Source organism: Macaca mulatta, chromosome 6 (assembly GCF_049350105.2).
Source record: "Macaca mulatta isolate MMU2019108-1 chromosome 6, T2T-MMU8v2.0, whole genome shotgun sequence".
Taxonomy (NCBI): Eukaryota; Metazoa; Chordata; class Mammalia; order Primates; family Cercopithecidae; genus Macaca; species Macaca mulatta.
In genome coordinates this window covers 186,986,225-187,005,643 of record NC_133411.1, presented here as the reverse complement: position 1 = coordinate 187,005,643, position 19,419 = coordinate 186,986,225, and the positions used below count along the sequence as shown (strand labels likewise).

At 44.1% G+C, this 19,419-nt stretch overlaps 2 protein-coding genes across 2 annotated transcripts; both read left to right on the top strand.

Moving 5' to 3' along the window:
• The first annotated feature begins 532 nt into the window (after nucleotides 1-532).
• GMCL2 (germ cell-less 2, spermatogenesis associated) lies at nucleotides 533-2,366 on the top strand. Its single transcript, XM_001095683.5, has one exon. It carries the CDS (start codon nucleotides 695-697, stop codon nucleotides 2,264-2,266), a length of 1,572 nt encoding a protein of 523 aa, XP_001095683.3. The 5' UTR covers nucleotides 533-694; the 3' UTR covers nucleotides 2,267-2,366.
• Nucleotides 2,367-11,333: 8,967 nt separating this feature from the next.
• LOC100423661 (large ribosomal subunit protein eL39) lies at nucleotides 11,334-11,630 on the top strand. Its single transcript, XM_028849298.2, has one exon. It carries the CDS (start codon nucleotides 11,353-11,355, stop codon nucleotides 11,506-11,508), a length of 156 nt encoding a protein of 51 aa, XP_028705131.2. The 5' UTR covers nucleotides 11,334-11,352; the 3' UTR covers nucleotides 11,509-11,630.
• The last annotated feature ends 7,789 nt before the right edge of the window (nucleotides 11,631-19,419 follow it).

Below are 19,419 nucleotides of genomic sequence, written 5' to 3'. Positions count from 1 at the left end.
GGGCAACAGAGCCAGACTCTGGCTACAAAAAAAAAAAAAAGGCTGGGCGCGGTGGCTCAAGCCTGTAATCCCAGCACTTTGGGAGGCCGTGATGGGCGGATCGCAAGGTCAGGAGATCGAGACCATCCTGGCTAACCTGGTGAAACCCCGTCTCTACTAAAAAAAAAAATACAAAACACTAGCCGGGCGCGGTGGCGGGTGCCTGTAGTCCCAGCTACTTGGGAGGCTGAGGCAGGAGAATGGCGTGAACCCGGGAGGCGGAGCTTGCAGTGAGCTGAGATCCGGCCACTGCACTCCAGCCTGGGCGACAGAGCGAGACTCCGTCTCAAAAAAAAAAAAAAAATTACAAAAATTACCCGGGTGTGGTGGCGAGAGCCTGTAATCCAGCTACTCAGGAGGCTGTGGCAGGAGAATCGCTTAAACCCGGGAGGCGGAGCTTGCAGTGAGCTGAGATCGAGCCACCGTGCTCCACCCTGCGCGACAGGGCGAGACTCTGTCTCCAAAAATATATACATATCTGTAGTGGGGGAGGGGTGCGGAGGATGGAGGCGGCAGCGTCCGCTGCAACGGTTGGGCTGCGCGTGAGAAGCTGGCGGTGCAGGCACCTGCGCTCGGGGAAGGCTGGCGGCGGCGGCCGGGCCGTGGCGGGACACCCCCTCCTCCGGGCTCCCTGAAGTCCCGGGAGCCGCGACCCATGGGATCGTCGAGCAGCCGGGTGCTGCGCCAGCCGAGGCGAGCCCTTGCCCAGCAGGAGCAGGGTGCCAGGGCGGGGGGCTTGGCCGGGAGGCCGGACCCTGGAGACCCTGCAGCGGGCTACGGCTTCTGTTACTGCCCGGGCAGTCACAAGAGCAGCGGGGCCTTCCGCTACTGTCGCCCTGACTCGGAGAGAGACGAGGATGAGGAGGAGAGGGACGAGCAGCAGCCTCTCCTCCACATCCCTGCAAGGAAAAAATTAAGGAGTACATCCAAATATATTTATCAAACATTATTTTTGAATGGTGAAGACAGTGACATTAAGATTTGTGCTCTAGGAGAAGAATGGCGATTACACAAAATATATTTATGTCAGTCTGGCTACTTTTCTAGTATGTTCAGTGGTTCTTGGAAAGAATCCAGCATGAATATTATTGAACTGGAGATTCCTGACCAGAACATTGATGTAGAAGCGCTGCAGGTTGCGTTTGGTTCACTGTATCGAGATGACGTGCTGATAAAGCCCAGTCGAGTTGTTGCCATTTTGGCAGCCGCTTGTATGCTGCAGTTGGATGGTTTAATACAGCAGTGTGGTGAGACGATGAAGGAGACAATTACTGTGAAAACTGTATGTGGCTATTACACATCAGTAGGGACCTATGGATTAGATTCCGTAAAGAAAAAGTGCCTTGAATGGCTTCTAAATAATTTGATGACTCACCAGAATGTTAAACTTTTTAAAGAACTCAGTATAAATGTCATGAAACAGCTCATTGGTTCATCTAACTTATTTGTGATGCAAGTGGAGATGGATGTATACACCGCTCTAAAAAAGTGGATGTTTCTTCAACTTGTGCCTTCTTGGAATGGATCTTTAAAACAGCTTTTGACAGAAACAGATGTCTGGTTTTCCAAACAGAGAAAAGATTTTGAAGATATGGCCTTTCTTGAAACTGAACAAGGAAAACCATTTGTATCAGTATTCAGACATTTAAGGTTACAATATATTATCAGTGACCTGGCTTCTGCAAGAATTATTGAACAAGATGCTATAGTACCTGCAGAATGGCTGTCTTCTGTGTATAAACAGCAGTGGTTTGCTATGCTGCGGGCCGAACAAGACAGTGAGGTAGGGCCTCAAGAAATCGATAAAGAAGAACTGGAGGGAAATAGCATGAGGTGTGGTAGAAAGCTTGCCAAAGACGGTGAATACTGCTGGTGTTGGACGGGTTTTAACTTCGGCTTTGACCTACTTGTAACTTACACCAATCGATGCATCATTTTCAAACGCAATACACTGAATCAGCCATGTAGCGGGTCTGTCAGTTTACAGCCTCAAAGGAGCATAGCATTTAGATTACGTTTGGCTTCTTTTGATAGTAGTGGAAAACTAATATGTAGTAGAACAACTGGCTATCAAATACTTATACTTAAAAAGGATCAGGAACAAGTGGTGATGAATTTGGACAGCAGGTTTCTGACCTTCCCTTTATATATCTGCTGTAACTTCTTGTATATATCGCCAGAGAAAAGAATTGAAAATAATCGTCACCCAGAAAATCCAGAAAACTGAAGATCTCATCAGTTGGAAACAGTAGCACTTTGAAAACTTTCTAGGCCAGCTTTAATTTAATGGCTCTACTGATATTCACATCTAAGGTGACTAACGATGGTATGTCTGTACAGACAATACAGAAGATTATTCTTATCCTCATTGCATTTCTCTGCATATATGAACAAAACATTTTAAAGCCAAGAAAATATCTGTCGAACCATTTCTGTTAGTACAATGTCAACTCATGCTTTTAATTTAGCAACAGCAGAAAATTACTGTAGGTAAATCTCACATTTATCTGCAACAAAATATAGATTTAATTTTTAGCTTAAACTTTGTTTCTACCTTATGTTAGTGGACCTCAGTTATCCATCAGTAAATTTATTTTTATTTGGCTAAAATAATCTAAAAGAATAATTTAGATGGCCAATTAGAAATGCTGTTTTGAGTTGGTGCATTTAAAGCTTTCTTTTAATATTTTAAACCGGCTTATTATGATTCCTCCTTTTAGTCTGGTATCTTTCCAGTTCATACGTGTTTTTAATCATTAAATGCTTTCTTCCTGGTTTTGGAGACTAAGCTGAGAAACTTTTTTAAACTTAAGCATTGTCATGCTATTTTTTAAAATTTGGCTTTCCTAGGATTTTAAGAACAATGAAAGTTAGCTTCACACCTTCAAATGATCTTGAATGAGTGAAAAATCAGTTTGATTCCAAGGATATTTCTTGCCTTACATGGTCTTTTCTTTGACAGTCTGTACACCTTTATTATTAGTTTTTGAATTATTTACATAAATATTATGTAATATTTATTATACTTTTAAATATATTTATTATATATTTATTATATTATAATAAATTATTATACTTTTAAACATTAAATACTTTTAAAACAGATATTATACTTTTAAACATTAATACTCTCTGATCTTTGGAATTATTTGTGTGCAAATTTTAGTTGGGAGTTTTGTTTCCTACTTAAGCTCAGGACTTTACACCCTCTGAGTTGAGTGCCTTTGAGTGACACATGCTAACAGAAATTTCATAGTAAATATAAATAAGGTCAGAGGATCTAATATAGAAGCTGATGAAGCATTAATGTAAAAATGGAACTCATTTTTGTCAAAATTGAGATGTATACTTGTCATGATTTAGATATGTTGACCTTTTGTGTTTATTGCTGTTTTGAATATAGCCATGTTCATTTTCTTTCCAGTTAGAGTAAGTACTTCTGTGGTTAATGTATATTTTTATTGTGGCTTTTAAAATGGGAATAATTTGTATGTATCTGTGCAAATAATAAATGCACATTTGGAAAAAGAATAAGTAAGCTCTTATATAAAATGGACCCAAAAAAAACCTTAATTGAAACCAACATTTTTTTTCTTTCTAGTTGGAATTTTTTCCAACTCCTTTTAACTTTTGGAATTTACTAATAATTTTTTTCTTTCTTAATGATATGTCCATAGGTTCATAAATTGCTTTTTCTTTTAAAATTCATCCACTTGGTTTAACTTAAAGGAACATTTTAAATACCTCACCCTTGACCCCCAAAGCTGGAATTTAAATGTTTCTAATACAGTGATTTGGCTGTTATCAAGAGGTTACATTTCAGCTGGGCGTCAGCCGGGCATGGTGGCTCACACATGTAAGCCCAGCACTTTGAGAGGCTGAGGCAGGTGGATCATTTGAGGTCAGGAGTTTAAGACCAGCTATGACCAACATGGTGAAACCCCGTCTCTACTAAAAATACAAAATAAAAATAAGCTGGGCATGGTGGCATATGCCTATGATCTCAGCTACTCAGGAGGCTGAGGCAGGAGAATCACTTGAACCCGGGAGGCAGAGGTTGCAGTGAGCGGAGATCACACCATTGCCCTCCACCCTGGATGACAGAGAGAGACTCCGTCTCAAAAAAGAAAAAAAAAAAGAGGTTACATTACTTCTTTTTATATTTGACTAGATTAGGCCTCTTTCACAGGAAGCTGTTGTTTTCTTTCCGTCTCATTACTGTATAAAAGGTTCCTGACACTTTTTGTATTGAAAAATATAGAAATACCAAACTTCAGTTATTTGGATAATTAAATTTTTGAAAATCTTGGAAGGAAAGATAGTGATAGTGTTTGAGTATATTAATGAATAAAGTTAACTGTTTCATTACACTTATATAAGTTAACTGGCCAAATTGGAATTCTATGTGGTTTCATCCACTGCTTCTGTCCTGGCCAAGTTGCTTATGTCATCCATAGACAGGATAATTATTTCTTCAATCACAAGTAGGTTAATGTTCTTAGTTGAGAAGTTGATCATTGTCAGTTCGTAATTCACATTGGTCGTAAAGATGTGCTTTTGTTTTCTTACCAAATACTTTTAAGTGTTTGCATAGTATGTTCTTTTCAATAGAAATATTTTCTATAGGTCGGGCGCAGTGGCTCACGCCTGTAATCCCAGCACTTTGGGAGGCCAAGGCAGGTGGATCATGAGATCAGGAGATTGAGACCATCCTGGCTAACACAGTGAAACCCCATCTCTACTAAAAATACAAAAAATCAGCCAGGCGTGGTGGCGGGCACCTGTAGTCCCGGCTACTCGGGAGGCTGAGGCAGGAGAATGGCATGAACCTGGGAGGCGGAGCTTGCAGTGAGCCGAGATCGCGCCACTGCACTCCAGCCTGGGTGACAGAGTGAGACTCTGTCTCAAACAAACAAACAAAAAAAGGAATATTTTCAATAAAGTGTTAATAGTGTAAGTTAAACTATTGTATAAACTATGGTTTATGAAAAAAAATTTTTTTTAGAAAATTACCTGGGCATGGTGGCACATACCTGCAGTCCCGGCTACTCTGGAGGGGAATCACTTGAGCCCAGGAGTTTGAAGCTGCAGTGATCTGTGATTGCACCACTACATTCCAGCCTGGGTGACAGAGGGAGACCCTGTCTTTAAAAAACAATTGTTTTTAAAAGAATGCTATTCAAGAAATGGGTTTCCAACAGGCACTCTTGGCCCCAATTAATGTTTCTCCATTTTGCCAAAAAAGTGAAAACTGGCCCCTCATGAGTGGGACCAGTGCTACGCTGACCTAGGGGTTGTGGGTGCAGCCAGCTGTGGCTGTGGCTGGAGTCATAGGCAGTAAAGGAATTTACTGAGACCGTCATAGGTAAAGAATGGCAGGGTTTTTTTCCTGTAGATATGGTGGTGTTGCTGAGGCTGGTCTTGAACTCCTGGGCTCCAGTGATCCTCCCACCTTCACTTCCTAAAGTGCTGGGATAACAGGCATGAGCTACTGCGCTCAGCCTAGACATTGTACATAAATGGAATCATATAATATGTGGCCTTTCACGTCTGACTTCTTTCACGTCGCATAATGCTTTCAAGGTCAGCTATACTGCAGCACGTATTAGTGTCTCTTTCCTCTTCATTACCAAGGAATTTTCTATATACATATTTTTTTTTGCTGGTTCCCCCTCAGAAGATGAACCTTTTTTTTTTTTTTTTTTTGAGTTTAAGTGTAGACGTCTAGGCCAGCGCAGTGACTCACACCTATAACCCCAGCACTTTGCACTTTGACAGACTGAGGTGGGTAGATCATATGAGGTCAGGAGTTCGAGACCAGCCTGACCAAAATGGTGAAACCCTGTCTCTACTAAAACTACAAAAAATTAGCCGGGCGTGGTCGCGGGCACCTGTAATCCCAGCTGCTTGGGAGGCGGAGGCTGGAGAATTGCTTGAACCCGGGAAGCAGAAGTTGCAGTGAGCTGAAATTGTGCCATTGCACTCCAGCCTGGGTGACAGAGCGAGACTCCGTCTCAAAAAAAAAGAAAAGAAAAGAAAAGAAAAGAAAAGAAAGAAAGAAAGAAAGAAGGAAAGAAAGAAAAGAAAGGAAAGAAAGAAAGAAAGAAAGAAAGAAGGAAAGAAAGGAAAGAAAGGAAAGGAAGAAAGGAAGAAAGGAAGAAAGGAAGGAAGGAAGGAAGGAAGAAAGAAAGAAAGAAAGAAAGAAAGAAAGAAAGAAAGAAAGAAAGAAAGAAAGAAAGAAAGAAAGAAAGAAAGAAAGAAGGAAAGAAGGAAAGAAAGAAAGAAAGAAAGAAAGCGTGGAGGTTTAATAGGCAAAAGAAAGGGAAAGGAGAATAGCTCTGTCCTGCAGAGAGACAGGGGCCCCTGAGTAGCTCTTCTGGTTAGGTGGTGAAATGCACTGGGTTTCATAGACAGCTTGAGGAGGTGGTGTCTGATTTACATAAGGCCCAAAGATTGGTTGGGCCAGGTGTGACGTTTATTGTCCACCCCACTGTAACCTTTTTTTATGCAAACGAGCTTCCTACCTGGAGCGCACCTTTTCCCGTTCGCACAGCTGCCAGCATTTCCCCCAGAGGATGAACCTTGAAATATGTTGGAACACACTGTAGCGCTTGGTCCTGGGTCTTCTGCCTTCTCTGTCTACGTTCCGCCCCTAGGTGAGCTCATCCAGTTTCCCGGCATGAAATTCCAGCAAATGATTCAAATCTCTCTCCAATCTGGCCTTTTCCCCGAGCTCCACAAATGGTCTTCCTCTCCGCTTCCTGACACATTGTACTTAAAACCCTAGGAATCTTCAGAGACATATGAGTGCCTTTTGTATGCTAATGAGATGACTGCTGGCTGGCGGACCCCTAGGTAGCTTCGGGTCACTGGAAAGACCAACGCACCTTTTGAAGACTGGGATTTTCAGCTCCACGCCCCACCCCCCAACCCCCCGCCCCGCCCCCAACCTCCCAGGAAGGGAGAGGGGCTGAAGGTTAAATCACTGGCCGGCGATTTAATCAATCATGCCTCCATTAAAACAAACAAACAAAAAAAACGGGATTCAGGGGGCTCCCAGCTGGCTGAACACGTGGAGGTTACTGGAGCCTGGTGCACTCCTTTCTCCATACCTCACTCTATGCATCTCTTCTGTCTGGCCTGTGTGATATCCTTTAGAGTAAATGGGTAAATGTGTTTCCCTGAGTTCTAGGAGCTTCTCTAGCAAATTAATAAAATCTAAGGAGGGGTCATGGGAACCCCAAAGTATAGCCAGTTGGTCAGAAGTTCCAAAGGTCTGGACTTGCAACTGACCTCTGAAGTGGGGGACACTCTTGTGGGACTGAGCCCTCAGTGTGTGGGATCTGACACTAACGTCAGGTAAATGGTGTCAGAGTTAAACTGAATTAGAAGACACGCAGCAGGTGTCTGACAGAGAATTGCTTGCTTGCTGTGTAGAGGGAAAATACACACGTCTGGGGTCACGGATGTGTTGACTGTTGAGTGAGAGACTGGGAAAAACACTTTAGCTTTTCCTATATCTCAACAACAATCCAATAGCACATTAATATAATTTAAAATGATATTCACGTGGACTTACTCCAGAAAGGCAAGGATGGTTTAATATTAGAAACTCAATTAATATAATTCATTACATAAATAGATAAAATGAGAAAAGAAACCAGTCTTATCAATACCTACTAACAAGGCAGTTGATAAATTTCAACTTTTTTTCTTCTTTCTTTTTATTTTTTTGAGACAAAGCCTCCCTCTGTCACCCAGGATGGAGTGCAGTGGCACGATATCATCTCACGGCAACCTCTACCTCCTGGGTTCAAGTGATTCTTACGCCTCAGCCTCTCAAGTAGCTAGGATTACAGGCATGCACCACCACGCCCGGCTAATTTTTGTATTTTAGTAGATACAGGGTTTCACCATGTTGGCCAGGCTGGTCTCAAACTCCTGACCTCAGGTGATCCACCCACCTCAGCCTCCCAAAGTGCTGGGATTACAGGCGTGAGCCATCATCTTTTTTCTTTTCTTTTTCTTTCTGTGTTTTGTTTTGGAGACAGGGTCTCCATATGTTGCCCAGGCTGGATTCGAACTCCTGGGCACAAGCAATCCTCCCATCTTAGCCTCCCTGAGTAGCCAGGACTACAAGCACACATTGCCCAGCTCAACATATACTTTTATTTGTAAACTTCATTGAAAAAAAATTTTTAGAGACAGAGTCTCACTCTGTCATGCTGGCTGGAGTGCAGTTGTAACTAAGTACCTCTCTTTATCTAAGGAATGATTTAATTATTTTTTTTCTCTCTCTTCTCTTCTTGCTTCCCACCTTCCCCGTTTCCTACTTAGCCTTTTAGAAATACAAATACAGCCTTCTACCTCCCCTTCACCAGACTCCCCCCAGGGAAAGTTTATCTAACTATGGGCTCCAAGACAGAACAAACCAAGGGTTAACAGTTGATTTGCAAACTGAAGCATGCCGGTAAGGAACTCTCACCCTGGAGCAGGCTGCCTGAGAGACACCAGCTTCCCCACAAAGATGTCAACAGTCACCAGCCCAGTGGCCCAGCAGGGAAGGCACCAAGTTCACAGAGACCCCCATCTTGCTCACTTTCTCCCTTGCTTTTTAAAAGTGCCTGCTTTTTGCTCCAAAGGCCAAGTGGCACATTTAAAGGCAGGATGCTTGTGGTGCCTTTTCCCCTAAACTAGCTTCATAATAAATTACTGTCTTTCTTTTTTTTTGAGACGGAGTCTCACTCTGTCGCCCGGGCTGGAGTGCAGTGGTGTGATCTCAGCTCACTGCAAGTTCCGCCTCCCGGGTTCACGCCATTCTCCTGCCTCAGGCTCCCAGATAGCTGGGACTACAGGCGCCCGCCACCACGCCCGGCTAATTTTTTGTTTTTTTAGTAGAGACGGGGTTTCACCGTGTTAGCCAGGATGATCACGATCTCCTGACCTCGTGATCTGCTTCAGCCTCCCAAAGTGCTGGGATTACAGGAGTGAGCCACCGCGCCTGGCCCATAAATTTCTTTCTTTCTATCAGACCTCCCTTTTGCTAATTGAACTCTGCATGCAGCAAGCAACTCACCTGCTATTGGGTTGCAATTCTGGTGGCCCGGACTGGGAAGTGCTGCGTGCTCCGGGTAGGCCTGTGCTTGACCACCTGCTTTCATTACTGGTGAGGACTAGGGTCACCTGTGCGCATCAGCTGCTCGTGGCTAGCAGACCCCATGATGGGGATGTTAGGGAACTTCTCAGAAGCTGCCAAAAATGCTTTGTTTGTGGGAAATCTCCCTTTTGCCTTCTGGCACAACGTTGGCTGCCTTCAATACTTCTCTGGTTCAAAGAAAGTGAACTTTCTTTGTTTACTTTTTTTTGGGGTGGGGGGCAGGGGAAGCCACCATCATTACCAGCTGGGTAACTTGGTCGGAAGTGCACCCGACTGCCCACTGCCTTTTTTTCGGGTGTCACTGCTCTACTTAAGATTTGGCTGGGCGGGGCGCGGTGGCTCACACCTGTAATCCCAGCACTTTGGGAGGCCAAGCTGGGCGGATCACCTAAGGTCAGGAGTTGAGACCAGCCTGGCCAACATGGCAAAACCCTGCCTCTACTAAAAATACAAAAATTAGCCGGGCGTGGTGGTGGGCGCCTGTGATTCCAGCTACTTGGGAGGCTGAGGCCAGAGAGTCGCTTGAACCTGGGAGGTGGAGGTTGCAGTGAGCCAAGATCATGCCACTGCACTCCAGCCTGGGCAACAAGAGCGGAGCTCCATCTCAAAAAAAAAAAAACAACCAAAAAAACAGATTTAGCTGTTAGTGATAGCATTTGAGTATCTGCATTTGTCTGCATGTGGGGCACCCTGAGAGCTCTACTTGGATGTGACTCAGCAGTCCGTGGAGTCATTTGCAACTGCGGAGGGAAATTCAAGACCCCACCTAGCCCCTTTGATTGGGACTCCTTTGGAAGTACGGTTTGTTTGCACGTATGAATGTGTGACTTTGTGGATGGGTCATGATCCCTTCTTCAACAAACAGGAACAGTGTGGATAGCGACCCCACACTCTTTAGTGGCTGCTGGGTTTTCTTTCGGTTGCTTCATCTTTTTTCCTTCCCCTCCTTTCTTTCTCTCATCCCACTTGTAAAACCTGGCTCCTATATGGAAGCCAGCCAGGCTCTATCTTTCTCTATTTTGTTTTCTACCTGCTTTAAATGAGTGTGTATGTGTGTGTTTATGTGTATGTACAGGTATTTTGTTACGTGTTGTGGCCACAAGGTTTCAAATTGGCTTAAAGTTAAGGAGTACTCATAAATTAAGTAAAGTCTTTAATAAATAAACTGGCTTTAAAATTGTTGGCAAAATAATATTAGAAATGTCTTAACTGTCAACATACATTTTTGTTTGGATTCCTTGATCAAGTGGTTTCATGTTTATCTCTGCCAGATATTATTAGCTGTAAAAATTTTGCATAAGAGTTATAAAACTATAATGCAAAATTTTGATCCAAACCGAATGATCTTTGTGAAATTTTTGATAAATAAGACATTTAATATTGTTTAATGAAAACAGGCTGCGCTCCTGCTTGTAATCTTAACACTTTGGGAGGCCAAGGTGGGAGGCTTGCTTGAGCCCAGGAGTTCAAGACCAGCCTGGGCAACATAGTGAGATCCCTTCTCTAAAAAAAAGGAAAAGAAAAAGAAAAAGAATAAAACAGCTAGGCTGGGCGCGGTGGCTCATGCCTGTAATTCCAGCACTTTGAGAGGCCAAGGTGGGTGGATCACCTGAGGTCAGGAGTTCAAGAGCAGCCTGGCCAACATGGCGAAACCCCGTCTCTACTAAAAATACAAAAATTAGCTGGGTGTGGCGGCAGGCACCTGTAATCCCAGCTACTTGGGAGGCTGAGAGAGGAGAATTGCTTGAACCCAGGAGGCGGAGGTTGCAGTGAGCCACGATCATGCCACTGCACTCCAGCCTGGGCAATAGAGCGAAACTCCATCTCAAAAATAGTAATAATAATAATAATAATAATCGCTTAAATCAACCATATGTTGTCAGAAAAATAGAAACTTTAGGCTGGGCATGGTGGCTCATGTCTGTAATCCCAGTACTTTGGGAGGCCAAGGCGGGTGGATCACTTGTGGTCAGGAGTTGGAGACCAGCCTGGCTAACAGGATGAAACCCCATCTCTACTGAAAATACAAAAATTAGCCAGGTGTGATGGCAGGCGCCTGTAATCCTAGTTAGTTGGGGGGCTGAGGCAGGAGAATCACTTGAACCCGGGAGGCAGAGCTAGAAGTGAGCCAAGAGCTCTTGCCTCCACTTCTCGCCATGTCTTCTCACAAGACTTTCAGGATTAAGCGATTCCTAGCCAAGAAACAAAAGCAAAATCGTCCCATTCCCCAGTGGATTCAGATGAAAACTGGAAATAAAATAAGGTACAACTCCAAAAGGAGACATTGGAGAAGAACCAAGCTGGGTCTATAAGATGGCACATATATTTGTGCTGTCTGAAGGTCACGATCACATTACCATATCAAACTGAAAATGTCACCACTCTCTGGAGAGTTCGACGTATTTTCTTCTCTGAATCTATTATGAATGTGTTGGTTGGCTGGGTTCAGTAATAAATATGTGAGGCCTTTCATTTAAAGAAAAAAAAAAGAAGTGAGCCAAGATCGCACCACTGCACTCCACCCTGGGCTACAGAGACTCCATCTCAAAAAAAAAAAGAAACATTAATGCCTTTTAGGTCATGTGTTTAAAGATTCTTGATAAAGTAAAATAAAACATCCTCAGAATTTATACATTTGGGCCAGGCACAATGGCTCATGCATGTAATCCCAGCACTTTGGGAGGCCAAGGCGGGCAGATCACCTGAGGTCAGGAGTTCGAGACCAGCCTGACCAACATAGTGAAACCCCGTCTCTACTAAAAATATAAAAATTAGCCAGACGTGGTGGCACATGCCTGTAATCGCAGCTACTCAGGAGGCTAAGCCAGAAGAATAACTTGAACCCGCGAGGTGGAAGTTGCAGTGAACCGAGATCGCGCCACTGCACTCCAGCCTAGGTGACAGAGCAAAACTCTGTCTCAAAAAAAAAGAAAAAGAAAAAGAAAAAAAAAAAGCCGGACACAGTGGCTCATGCCTGTAATCCCAGCACTTTGGGAGGCCGAGGCAGGGGGATCATCTGAGGTCAGGAGTTCGAGACCAGTCTGACCAACATGGAGAAACCCCATCTCTACTAAAAACACAAAATTAGCCAGGCATGGTGGTGCATGCCTGTAATCCCAGCTACTCCAGAGGCTGAGGCAGAAGAATCACTTGAACCCTGGAGGCAGAGGTTGCGGTGAGCCGAGATCATACCATTGCACTCCAGCCTGGGCAACAAGAGTGAAACTTTGTCTCAAAAACAATAAAAATAAAAAATAAATGTATACATTTGGTCTAAATTAGGCAGGCCAGATACTATCTGCTAGATGCTTTAAGGCCATAAACTGCTTCTATGACTTTTAATAATTATTTGACTTGTCTTTTTCATAGCCATTAGTGTCTAGGTATGGGCTAGGCATGTGACGTTAACCAGGTCCCCTGGACAGACTGGGAAGAGGCCTATGTTATCCGCAGCTCTGTCCTTGTCCTGAGCCTTACAATCTGATACATGGTTAACACTGCTACCTACCAGGATGTTCACTGAAAAGTACAAGCTGCTGAGAGGTCACATTGTAACAGGTACTTGAGACGACCAGAGAAACCGGTTTTACACACAAGGTGCATAAGGAAAGTAGAATGTTTTTTTGGTAAAATATTATAAGATATGAAAATATATTTTTTTGTTCAAGGGAATATAATTTTGTCTGATTCAGAGGGTTTTTAAGGATTGTCTAATCTAAAAGAGTAATGGGACAAAATTGAAGATTTAGACAAGTCGTAAAGGATTTCTGAAGGGTTGATCTTGTAAAGAAAATGCTGTGGGTTTGAGCAAGTTGGCTAAGATTTTGAGGGGATTATTTTGTCTTTCTGTGGGTTGAATACTGAAATAAAAGTACATTGGCCAGATATGGTGGCTCATGACTGTAATCCCAGCACTTTGGGAGGCTGAGGTAGGCAGATCACTTGAGGTCAGGGTTCAAAACCAGCCTGGCCAACAGAATGAAACGCCATCTCTACTAAAAATGGTATGGTGGCGGGTGCCTGTAATCCTAGCTACTCGGGAGGCTGAGGCAGGAGAATCACTTGAACCCAAGAGGCAGAGGTTGCAGTGAGCCAAGATTGCACCATTGCACTCCAGCCTGGGTAACAGAGCAAGACTCTTGTCTCCAAAAAAAAAAAAAAAAAAAGTATATTGATGCAGGGCCAAAATCTGGGCCCATGTGTCTGAGTAACAAGGTTTTCTTAGAGAATTGAGCTGCTGTTTAACAGAAACTTGTAAAGGGCTATAAAAAGGTTTATGGAAATGTTACATTCTGGTCAAACTAATTAGGATTGGATAGATTTGTCTATAAGGTTTTATTAAGAATCAGGCTTATAGGGCCGGGTGTGGTGGCTCACGCCTGTAATCCCAGCACTTCCGGAGGTTGAGGCGGGCGGATCATGAGGTCGGGAGATCGAGGCCATCCCGGCTAACATGGTGAAACCCCATCTCTACTAAAAATATTTTTAAAAATAGCTGGGAGTGGTGGTGGGTGCCTGTAGTCCCAGCTACTCGGGAGACTGAGGCAGAAGAATGGCGTGAACCTGGGAGGCGGAGCTTGCAGTGAGCCGAGATCGCGCCACTGCACTCCAGCCTGGGCGACAGAGCGAGACTCCGTCTCAAAAAAAAAAAAAAAAAAAAGACTTAAGTTTATCAGGGCGGGGTGGCTCACGCCTGTAATCCCAGCACTTTCGGAGGCCAAGGTGGGTGGATCACCTGAGGTCAGGAATTCAAGACCATCCTGGCCAACATGGTGAAACCCCGTCTCTACTAAAAATACAAAAATTAGCCGGGCATGGTGGTGGGTGCCTGTAATCCCAGCTACTTGGGAGGCTGAGGCAGGAGAATCACTTGAACCCGGGAGGCAGAGGTTGCAGCGAGCCGAGATCACACCACTGCACTCCAGCCTGGGGGACAAGAGCGAGTCTTTGTCTCAAAAAAAAAAAAAAAAAATCAGGTTTAACATTAATAGTACACTAATGCAAAGGTGAAATTTGACTTTCTCTTTTGAACAAGATTTTAATGTAATATTAAAAGTTAATAAAAGATTTTTGGCTGGATATGGTGGCTCACGCCTGTAATCCCAGCACTTTGGGAGGCCAAGGTGGGTGGATCACTTGAGGCCAGAAGTTCAAGACCAGCTTGGCCAACATAAAAAAAACCCTGTCTCGAATAAAAATACAAAAATTCGCCGGGTGTAATGGTGCACACTTGTAGTCCCAGCTACTTGGGAAGCTGAGGCAGGAAAATCACTTGAACCCAGGAGATGGAGACTGCAGTGAGCCAGGATCGTGCGACTGCATGCCAGCCTGGGTGACAGAGTGAGATTCTGTCTCAAAAATAATATTAATAGGCCGGGCGCGGTGGCTCAAGCCTGTAATCCCAGCACTTTGGGAGGCCGAGACGGGCGGATCACGAGGTCACAAGATCAAGACCATCCTAGCTAACATGGTGAAACCCCGTCTCTACTAAAAAAATACAAAAAACTAGCCGGGCGAGGTGGTGGGCGCCTGTAGTCCCAGCTACTCCGGAGGCTGAGCCAGGAGAACGGCGTAAACCCGGGAGGCGGAGCTTGCAGTGAGCTGAGATCCGGCCACTGCACTCCAGCCTGGGCGACAGAGCGAGACTCCATCTCAAAAAAAAAAAAAAAAAAAATAATAATAATAATATTAATAACAATAATAATAATGATGATGATGATGAAAGATTTTTGTTTGCCTTTTGAATAAATGACAAAAAAAAAGTGGGGGGAAGAGAAAGAGACAGAGTCAGCTGGCCTCATGCTGTCTTTATGGGGCCCCGTTCGGAAAGCTGAGTATTCCCTCTGCCAATGATTAAAGATTTTTCCCTTTTACTTATAATGACCTGGGATTCTATTTTGTAATATCAAGTGCTTAAACCTAGGCTGGGTGTAGTGACTCACGCCTATAATCCCAGCATTTGGGAGGCTGAGGTGGGTAGATCACCTGAGTTTACAAGTTCAAGACCAACATGGGGTTGGCTAGGTGTTAGTATTTGTAAGTATGCTTAATTTATGGCCATATAGTTATTTGCATAAGGTCAATACAAATCTGTTCTGTCTTTGTTTTTGAGATGGAGTCTCACTCTGTTGCCCCAGCTGGAGTGCAGCAGTGCCATCTTGGCTCACTGCAACCTCTGCCTCCCAGGTTCAAGCAATTCTCCTGCCTCAGCCTCCCGAGTAGCTGAGATTACAGGCGTGCTCCACCATGCCTGGCTAATTTTTGTATTTTTAGTAGAGACAGGGTTTCACCGTGTTGGACAGGCTGGTCTCGAACTCCTGGCCTCAAGTGATCTGCCCACCTTGGCCTCCCAAAGTGCTGGGATTACAGGCGTGATCCACTGCGCCTGGCTCAAATCTGTTTTCTTTTGTAACAGGACACCACTGGAGACACTTTACCAAGGCTTTGACTGGAATGGCTGCTTTCAGGTGTAAACAGACTCTGCTCTAAGGAATGAAAGTTGATTTACAGAGCCCCTAAAGCCCCTTGGAAAAGCTGGTCTCATACCTTGGCAACATGGTCCCTGTACAGTATCTCCTGACCCATGGTGAGTAAAGAGTATGACTTTTTTTTTTTTTTTTTTTAAGCAATGGAATCTCGCTCTGTCGCCCAGGCTGGAGTGCAGTGACATAATCCTGGCTCACCACAATCTCTGCCTCCCGGGTTCAAGCGATTCTCCTGCCTCAGCCTCCCAAGTAGCTGGGACTACAGGCGCTCGCCACCATGCCTGGCTAATTTTTGTATTTTCAGTAGAGACGGGGTTTCACCATGTTGGCCAGGCTGGTGTTGAACTCCTGACCTCGTGATCCACCTGCCTTGGCTTCCCAAAGTGCTGGGATTACAGGCGTGAGCCACTGCACCTGGCCAAGAGTGTCACTTTCTGACAGGTCCAGGAACCCCACGTTATCTTGGGACCCTGAGGAGGGGAATTCACCCAATTCCTATAGCATTTGCAGGCACAGGTAAATTCATGGCTGGATTCAAGACTTTAAAAAGTCTTCATCTGAGATTCCTTATAAAACAAAGTTCCAGTAAAGCCGATTTTTTAAAAAGCCAAGATGATGAATAATAATTCTTGCTATACTTTATGCAAATACTCAGGCCAAGTATTATAAGACTAAAACTTATTTTTCAAATAAATTTGTCCTACTATGATTCGTCTTTAGTAAAAACGGGAACTGGAGAGAGAAAAATCATGTTTCAGAGAAAACTATAGTATATCTGTTGTTAGATTCTAGTCTTGCCTACTGTTTTTCAGCTTTTCTTATTTTCTGCAATTTGGACTAAATCCTGAATTCTTTCCAGGCTACAATCCCAAATTAATGCTTTTAAATTTTTCTTCCATTTTTCTGAGTTGGACTCAGTGAAATTGCCACTATGTTATTCCTTGCAATACAGGTGAGAAAAACGTGTCAGACTGCCACTGCCTTCCTCCTCTGTAATTAAGGATGCCTTGAGCCTAACATCTGGACAAACTGCCCAACATTAACCTTTGTTTTTTTTCTGTTTCCATGGAAACACTTCTTATTAAAAATCTGTTTGCCTTCATCACATGCAGAGGCCTAGCCCATCTCCAATGCCACCTTCTGGATGAGACACAGCTATTTAAGCTGATCCTTTCTCAAAAACGAGACACTTTCATGAGGATTCATAGCTCTTTTTGGAGCCTGTCAAATATATATACCCAACCAACCTGTCACCATATCCAGTTACAATTGGCAGTGGCGAACCTGCATGATAATTAAGAGTTCAGGAAGTGCCTCAGATAGCCATGTGGAACATGCACCAACAAATCAAAGGTGTGTTTGCTAGACCAGCAGTTAGCATCCTGGTCCAGGTCAGAACCATCCTGGTGGCAAAGCTGCGTGTAACATTGGCCCTAATCGCAGGGACAGGCATATCCCTCTGTTGTAGGGTCCACTGCTGTTGCACCCTCTGTATAGGAATGCAAGACAGGCATTCTCTCAGAGGCTCTCGAGACCTCGCACCATATTACTCCGACAAACATCTCCAAATACATCAGGTCCATTCCGATGCCCAATGGCTATGATCCCTTTCAGCAAGAAGTAGCCAGAAGGAATATAGTGCCCAGATCCCACAGACATGGAATGGAAGTTGTCAGTGAGGAAATGTAACTGAGTACCTCCATTTTTCTAGAAGGTGGTTTTAATTTTTTCTTTCTCTTCTTTCCACTGGCTCCCCACTTTCTACTTAGCCTTTTAGAAATGGAAATACAGGCCGAATGCGGTGACTCACGCCTGTAATCCCAGCACTTTGGGAGGCTGAGGCAGGTGGATCACCTGAGGTCAGGAGTTCAAGACCAGCCTGGACAATAGGGTGAAACCCTGTCTCCACTAAAAATACAAAAATTAGCCAGGTATGGTGGCAGGTGCCTGTAGTCCTAGCTACTCAGGAGGCTGAGGCAGGAGAATGGCATGAACTCGGGAGGCGGAGCTTGCAGTGAGCCAAGATGGCGCCACTGCACTCCAGCCTGGGCGACAGAGCAAGACTCCATCCCAAAAAAACAAAACAAAACAAAACAAAAAACAAAATTAGCTGGGCGTGGTGGCGCATGCCTGTAATCCCAGCTACTTGGGAGGCTGAGGCAGGAGAATCACTTGAACCCGGGAGGTGGAGATCGAGGTGAACTGAGATAGTGCCATTGCACTCCAGCCTGGGCGACAAAAGCTAAACTCTGTCTCCAAAAACAAAAACAACAAACAAACAAACCCCAGAGCTACCATTTAACCCAGCACTCCCATTAGTAGATATATATTCAACATAAAATAGATTTTTCTACCAAAAAGACACATGCACATGTATATCACAGCAGTGTTCACAGTAGCAAAGATACAGAATCAACCTAGGTGTCCATCAGTGGTGGATTGGATAAAGATGATGAAGTTCAACTTGAGGTGGAGAAAAAGAGAAAAAAAATAAAACAAAGATATAAAACATTTAATAAATAAAAATAATTTTTTAATGTGGCACATATTCACCACAGAATACTGTGCAGCCAGAAAACCCAAAATAATGTCCTTTGCAGCAACATGGATGCAGCTGGAGGCCGTCATCCTAAACCAATTAACACAGGAACAGAAAACCAAACACTGCATATTCTCGCTTAGAAGTAGGAGCCAGGCCGGGTGCCCTGGCTCATGCCTGTAATCCCAACATTTTGGGAGGCTGAGACAGGTGGATCACCTGAGGTCAGGAGTTCAAGACCAGCCTACCAACATGAGAGGAGAGGAAGGGGGCGTGTAGTAAAAAACTAACTGTTGGGTACTACACTGAGTACCCGGGCAATGGGAAAAATTCTACCCCAAACCTCAGCATCACGCATTATACCCAGAATAGACCCAGGTAACAAACCTGCACACGCCTTCCCTGAATCCAAAATACAAACTGAAATTATTTTTTAAAAATGTTAAAAAGCAAAATGCAGAATGCTGTGCATAGTATGCTACTATTTCTGTGAAGAGAGGATGGACATTTACTAAGAAATAGGTGGAAAAAAAGGGGAAGCATAGTATTGTGTATTCATACAGAATATTTGCAGAATGCAATGTTGGAAGTGGATCCCATCGGTTGCTTTTTTTTAAATTTTTTTTTTTTTTTTTTTTTTTTTTTTTTTTTTGAGATGGAGTCTTGCTCTCTCACCCAGGCTGGGGTGCAATGGCACAATGCTTTTCTTTTCTTTTCTTTCTTCTCTTTCCTTTCCTTTCCTTTCCTTCCTTCCTTCTTTCCTTCCTTCCTTCCTTCCTTCCTTCCTTCCTTCCTTCCTTCCTTCTTTCTTTCTTCTTTCTCTTTCTTTCTTTCCTTTTTTGAGGGGGGGATTCTAAGTCTTTATTTATTTATTTATTTATTTATTTATTTTTTATTTTATTTTTTTTTTTGAGACGGAGTCTCGCTCTGCTGCCCAGGCTGGAGTGTAGTGGCCGGATCTCGGCTCACTGCAAGCTCCGCCTCCCGGGTTCACGCCATTCTCCTGCCTCAGCCTCCCGAGTAGCTGGGACTACAGGCGCCCACCACCTCGCCCGGCTAGTTTTCTGTATTTTTTAGTAGAGACGGGGTTTCACCGTGTCGGCCAGGATGGTCTCGATCTCCTGACCTTGTGATCCGCCCGTCTCGGCCTCCCAAAGTGCTGGGATTACAGGCGTGAGCCACCGCGCCCGGCCTGGGAT

Bases quoted from the DNA above. Each gene is read 5' to 3' on its own strand.
- GMCL2 (XM_001095683.5), top strand. From the start codon at position 695: ATGGGATCGTCGAGCAGCCGGGTGCTGCGCCAGCCGAGGCGAGCCCTT.
- LOC100423661 (XM_028849298.2), top strand. From the start codon at position 11,353: ATGTCTTCTCACAAGACTTTCAGGATTAAGCGATTCCTAGCCAAGAAA.